Source organism: Sinocyclocheilus grahami, unplaced genomic scaffold (genome assembly GCF_001515645.1).
Source record: "Sinocyclocheilus grahami isolate Dianchi unplaced genomic scaffold, SAMN03320097.WGS_v1.1 scaffold2635.1, whole genome shotgun sequence".
NCBI classification, from domain to species: Eukaryota; Metazoa; Chordata; class Actinopteri; order Cypriniformes; family Cyprinidae; genus Sinocyclocheilus; species Sinocyclocheilus grahami.
This window is the reverse complement of record NW_015507814.1, coordinates 19,801-26,324: the sequence shown is the minus strand read 5'-3', so window position 1 is coordinate 26,324 and position 6,524 is coordinate 19,801. Positions and strand designations below refer to the sequence as shown.

Sequence of the window (6,524 nt, the reverse complement as noted above, 5' to 3'; positions counted from 1 at the left end):
ACCACCTAACAGTACACGGCTCTGTTCCAAAACACAGTGAGCTGCATTGCTGATTCCAGTTAAGCATGATACATGTTGCTAAACTAACAACAAAAAACACAAATTGGACTACACCGTTTATATCAATGCTTTTCCGTATTGAATACATTGCATTTATAATCAACAAGTCTTTGTCCGCCATCATAGATGGAAAGTAGATTGTCGCAATGCATTCTCAGATCACGCCTTCTCTGAAAAAAAAAAGAATTCGAATTTTAAATTTGGCCAAAAGAAGGTCTCTTAGAAGGCAGCAGATGATTTGAAACAACCTTTGTGTAGGGATGCAGCTGTGATGCCTTAAAGTGCTGCCTACGTAGGCATCTGACGAGTTTGGAACAGAGCCTCTGACTTATTTTTATCAGGCGTCTCACCATTCTTGTGCACAACATGGGTGGTTCACAGACTAAATATCTGACTTGAAAACAGCTCTTTTCCCAGCTTTAGGATGTTTTCCGCAAGGATTTCTCAAACAGGAAGCTCATTTGTTACCTCTCTCACTCGGCACAATCTCACATATCAGCTCCATCAGAACCCAGCAGAGCTCAAACAAAGCCCCGTTTCTCTCGAATGGCCTCTTTCTTTCTCTCTCTCATCCACAAACTCATTCAGAACAGCTCACAATGATACACAAAGATATTTTTCTGACCGAGGAAAGAGACGTTTGAGTTCGGAGGAATTTACAAGCTGTCAACAGACCCAAAAATTTGTGCAATGAGTTTTCTTATTTTGATTCTGAAGTGCAAGCAAGAAAGTCTGTGCACCAATGAGTCTGATCGCACACACACACACACACACACACACACACACACACATTCACTCTCTCTCACACACACAGTCTTGTACAGTGAACACAGGAGGCGTTGAGTCTCTCAAAGAACGCTGGGAATCATTCATGTAAACATTGACCAAAACAGAAAGGTTTGCTGTTGGTCTCTGCAAGGCCTGCGTTCACATATTGGATGGTGTTGGATGTTGGGACCAATGAGAGAGAGAGGAAAGAGAGGAACAGGACAGCGTTCTCTTCTCTCCCTCTCTGTTCCCCTTCCTAACTGTCAAACCATCTTTGGCCCTCATTCTGCTCTACGCGCCGCCTAGGTTGGACTGCTTGGCGTAAGGGTTCTCCAACAAGTAGCGGTAGTGATCGTAATTATCCAACATGTATTTGGGGGCGTACATGTGCTCCTTAGAGTCCGATGGAGGGTACTCTTGCACGGAGCCGTCGAACCAGCCCCCGGTTCGGATCAGCTCCCTTATATAGCTGAGATCGCGCTTGTCCTCGTAGTCGCCCCAGCGAGGAAAGTCCCCGTTCTGGGCCGAAATGAGTTTGAAGTGAATTCCCTCTGGCGTGAAACACCAGGAGCAGTGCCAGCCTGCGAAATGGAATGGACTTCCAATCGACCACTGCACCAAGATGTGTCCGGTGTCGTTCTCGTACTTCCGGAATCCCGGCATGGTGTAGTACTCCCGCCGCCGGAGCCGAATCCCATCGTTGTCGTAGACGTCCCTCAGCATCCCGACGGTGCATCCGGAGACCACCTCGAGGGAGCCCAGCTGCTTCCAGAAAAATCCGTACAGGGACTTCCGCATGTGGATGGCGAAAGGCTCCGTCCAGCCATCGAAAAGCTTAAGGAAAAGGACTCCCTCCTGAGCCGGGATCTCGTCTGCATCGTTGATGAGAAAAACATCGTCGGGCCGCGAGCCTGCGATCCGCGCCATGCCGTCGTGAGTCAGGAACGTGCGCAGGTAGTCGTCGGCGATCCATCCGTCCTGTCGGCCGCCCTCTGGGAAATGGTCCAGGAAGACATAGAGGATCTTGTGGCGCACGTAATCATATGTTCCGTTGAGCAGCAGATGCAGGAACCTCAGCGGACGCCTCTCTCCGTACGCCGTGAAGTTGGACTCGCACACAAGGAAGAGATCCACGGCCCGGATGAGCTCGCGGAAGCGCACGTGCAACAAGTCAAACTCGTGGTTCACGTTGATGGCGTTTATGACGCGTCGAGGCGTCTCGCGGGGGGTGAGTCTCTCTTTCGTGGGCAGATTGGAGTGGTACACCATAGTGGGCACTCCGCAGTAAGGACCGTGCCATCCCGGCCGACAAACGCACTTCACAAGTCGCTTGCCACGCTTGGGCTTCCCTCGAGCGGCTCCGGACTCCTCCACTGATTTCGCTGGAGTCTTCGACTCGTCTGGCTTCTGCAGTATTCTCCGCTGGCCGAGGCCAGCTACGCTGGGTCTCGCTTTCAACGTCTCGTCTTTAGGCGGAGCCACCTCCGTCCCCTGACGGAAGCACAGAGCGCCTGCTTTGGTGCGGACGAAATAAGGGGAGCGGTCATCCTGGAGGACGTGGGTGCGGCGGTGCAGGCCGTCCAGGGATTCCAGCGGGTCTGGAGTCGAGGCATGACGCGACTGAAGCTTGTTCACCGCAGTGTCTCTCTGCGGGTCAGGCTTCTGGTTAGTCGGGCCGCTGGGCTGCCAGGCGATCAAACCTCCCTTATAGACCTGATTAATGAAGAACAAGCCCCATGAGAAGACAGCAGAATCTGGACACAAGTTTCACTGACTCTTAGGGTGATGATACACGGGGCAACTTTTTGAGCGATGTTGCCGGGCAACATTAACATCAACAGGCAACCAGGTGAGACACAGGGCCAACGACCGATCTAAAATATCCAGATAGAAATTTGTTACCCATTCTCAATGGGATAGTGCCCAAGCAACAGTGCTCAAAAAAGTTGCCCCGAGTATCATCAGCCTTAGGGCTAAACGGATGACACAAATCATTAACGCAATAAGCCCCAAGAAGCCGTGGTTTACAGTGAATTTATAACAGCTAAGGGCCGTTGTTAGGCATGACGAGTTAGCTGTTTTTAAATTCACAGCAAACCACGGTTTCACGGGGGTTATTGCTTTTATAAAATGGTTATTCCATATACGTAGCAAGGTTTCACAAAAAAAAACCCCAAAGCAAATAAAATGTAATGATATTAATAAAAACAGTATTCTTCCACCAAACAATGTAGCTCCTCACGAACGGTTGTGGTTGCAACCAAGTAAACGTAAACAAAGGTGTATGTTTGTAGCATAATGTACAACAGCTTCGAACGCGGCTCAGTCAATCAGAATCAAGGACCGGAACTATCCGCTTTATAAAATGCACTTGATTACAGCGGGCCGTGTTCTAGCTGCGAATCCACCACATTCTACATCTCAAGCGAATTGCACAGCATCAAATCTACTTTTATTTTCATGTGCCAAAGCAAACAAAAGTGAGCATCTGACTGCTTAAAACTCATTATGAACAACTGTCGTGAAAAACTTGAGACACAATGGGAGTCTAATGTTGTAATCAACACAGTCACAATCAATAGTGGAAGCAGTAATCACAATCTTGAATATTTATTAGCCACACTGATTGTTTAAATACCTGGACCACTCAAAATTCAAAATGATATGTATATAATTATTTTATGCATTATATTATGTATGTATTGTTATTCTCTTGCATGTTTTAGCTCTTTGGCTCACAACATTAATCTGTTTGTTTGGGTGACCCCACGTCAGCTTTTGACTTAGTGTAATGGTTGACCCTAACCTAGGGCTGGGCGACTTTTGACCAATTATGGATTTTTTACGATTTCTAACTAGTCAAATTGAAAATGTAACTACAACATGATTAGAGTAACTTTTTCTTTATTAACCGTTTTTATTTATCTGACTGACCAATGACAGACGGGGGAGTGTTTGTCTGGTGCAGAAATCACACATGACTTTACAGAAGAGCAGCGCTGGTACCTCTGTCGTCCCCAAGCTCCTGCGCTGCGGATCTTCAGGTCTCTTCCACGGCTGTGGTGCTTCAGGTTCTTGTCCGGTGTCGAGTTCCAGGCCTCCTCCGGCCCGGGGCTTGCTGTGGACCAGCCGAGGCCCTTCCTCCGGAGACGCACTGGACAGCGGGGTACTGCCCTCCTTCCAGAAGAAACCAGTGACCATGATGAAGGATTTGATGTTAGGGTAAGGTGCGGACAACTCCCTCAGCAGGGACACGTAGTGGAGAGCCTTGTAGTAATGCAGGAAGGAAATGACACACAGTCCCACCGTGCAAATCAAGAAAACCCTGTGACGTCTCATTTTCATCCTGAGAAACAGAGTTTAGAGAGATTTAGATTTGGAACAGAAACAATTACTGATGTACAATCTTACGAATTTATATTCAAGTGCTAAATTCAGTGCAATATTAGCTATGTTTCCATCACCCTGTTGAAGTATCGAATCAGAAACAAGTGATGGAAAGCCAAATCCCTTAATTCTCAAAAATGTTTTTATGCTCGCTTGAGGTGGTTTTTGACTTTTTGAGGGTTAATGCGAATAATGGGAGATGGAAACACATTTGCCAAATAGATTCCTCCATGCACATAAAAAAAAAAGTCATGCAACTTTGCACTATGGGATGGCAAACCTGACTAACCAGTGGAACGATCTCGCTGCGCAGCATCTGAAATGTTATAGTCATTCTAAAATGCCCTTACTGTCTTACACGACTGCTTTCACAAACAGCAGACATCCGCCTTTGAAAGCAACTTTTATATTGTTTCGTCTGCTCGCTCTGAGGCACAAGTAATTTATTATATATGAAAATTATTATATTCAGTGGCTGCTCCTACTTTTCTTAGTGATATATAGCGCCAGTTTATCATGAAGTGTCGGTTTTGTTCTCTTTGACTCGATGGATGGAAACGACACTTATTCGCAAATGCTTTATGCGATATTCCAATTTATATTATGCACATAAATTAACTTTGGATGGAAACCTGGCTATTGATAATGAAGTTGGTCTAGTTAAGCTTCATTGTACATGGAGTTTCTCTGTTTTTTTGCAGGAGCTAATTAAAAATATTGTCAAATGCACAATCACACAAATGACGGAGAAGCAGTCACAAATATATTTGGGAACTGGAAATGTGGTTGACTGGAATATATTTCAGATTATACGAATGTGTAAACAAACGCAGACAAATCACAATATATGGGAAGCAATCGGTTATTAGACTGCCTCCCAACACATCTTAAGTTTATTTGGAGTGCATCATAACTGCTTCAAAGTGCATTTTGTGGCATTATCCTCATTGGAATGCTGTAAAGTGCTCAGGGATCACGGTTAGATGAGACGCTCATGAACGGGTTTCTCTCCAGCCTTTCAGAGCAGCTGAAGAACAGAAGCTCCTCAGTGTGTTTGACCTTCCAGATCATCAGTGATAGTAACAAAACACCTCATGAGAACCAATACTCGTGCTTATTTTTGTGCGTTGCTGCATTCTGAAATGCAAGCACGTGTGGCATTCTCAGCGCTCGCTGCCGCAGCATTTGAGCAGTGGGGTTTGTTACCCTCAGACCCACACACGATTGCATGTGAAGTATGTACAACGGCGTTTGAGCAAGTATGCATCCGAAACATCCTGATTCTGTGCCACATGAACCGAGAAACTCCCGTCAGACTCCAAAGCAAATAAACAGATTTCCTGGACCAGACATGTTGTACAGGAAGAGGCCAGATTAGCAAAGCAGCTGTTAAATAAATACCCAGCTAACCGAGTTAATGAGAGGAACAGAGCGCTCAGCAGCGACGTGATTGGACAATCAGGTGTTCTAACGCAGGAAACACTGTCCAATCACATCATGCGGCAGCGGGCGGCAATGCGGGGTTCGCAAGACACAAATAAACTGACGCATTATTGTGGGAAGAGGAATAAAAAGAGGAACAACCGGCAGCCAAATTGGATGTAACACAATCAAACTCCTACACAAACACACACACACACACACACAGTCAAATAGATTCACTCTGTGACTTTTCTCACTTCACAGGGTTTCAAACCAGTCGAAGTGCAGCCTGATTTTTAATTTTGTGATGGCTTATGTTAGATTTGGGTGGAACGGTGCGGTTAGACAGGATCACATCACGCTCACATACAGAGAGAAACGACATGAATTCAAGGGTCTTCAGATGCATTTTTTAAAAGTTGAAACAGTTTTAACATGAAATTGCATCCTAAAAACGCTCACAATCACAGACATGCATGTGACGCACATCTACACGTGTTTTACATGAAAACGAGAGACGAAAGACTCTTACACGAAAGAGTTAAACTGGCAAATTTTAATATTTCAACAAATGCCAAATAGTACAGAATCTCTGGTCAGACTCCTGAAAGCCAGTTCATGTTTGTTTCATGTCTGCAGAAGCTCTTTGACCAAACACTGTTATTTAATAAAGATTTGACAAGACAGTGTGTGGAACATTAAACCATCTACAGTCACATGATCCCAACAGATCTGCTGAGTCACATCTGACACCTTAGAGAGCCGTTGTGCCAGATCACACACACACACGCACGCACGCACAGACACACTCTCACACTCAGACACACACACACACTCTCTCTCTCTCACACACACACACACACACACCCACACACACTCTCACACTC

The 6,524-nt window shown here is 45.8% G+C and overlaps 1 protein-coding gene across 1 annotated transcript in view; it reads right to left on the bottom strand.

Annotated features, from left to right (window-relative positions):
- Nucleotides 1–214: 214 nt before the first annotated feature.
- Nucleotides 215–6,524, bottom strand: part of LOC107575428 (beta-1,4-mannosyl-glycoprotein 4-beta-N-acetylglucosaminyltransferase-like) — a 25,961-nt gene continuing 19,651 nt past the window's right edge. The window contains exons 2-3 of the mRNA XM_016261805.1: nucleotides 3,835–4,174; nucleotides 215–2,541 (exon numbers count right to left, since the gene is read on the bottom strand). Coding sequence (XP_016117291.1) covers nucleotides 1,120–2,541; nucleotides 3,835–4,173 — 1,761 coding nt within the window. The 5' untranslated portion in view covers nucleotide 4,174 and the 3' untranslated portion in view covers nucleotides 215–1,119. The remainder of the gene's footprint in view (nucleotides 2,542–3,834; nucleotides 4,175–6,524) is intronic.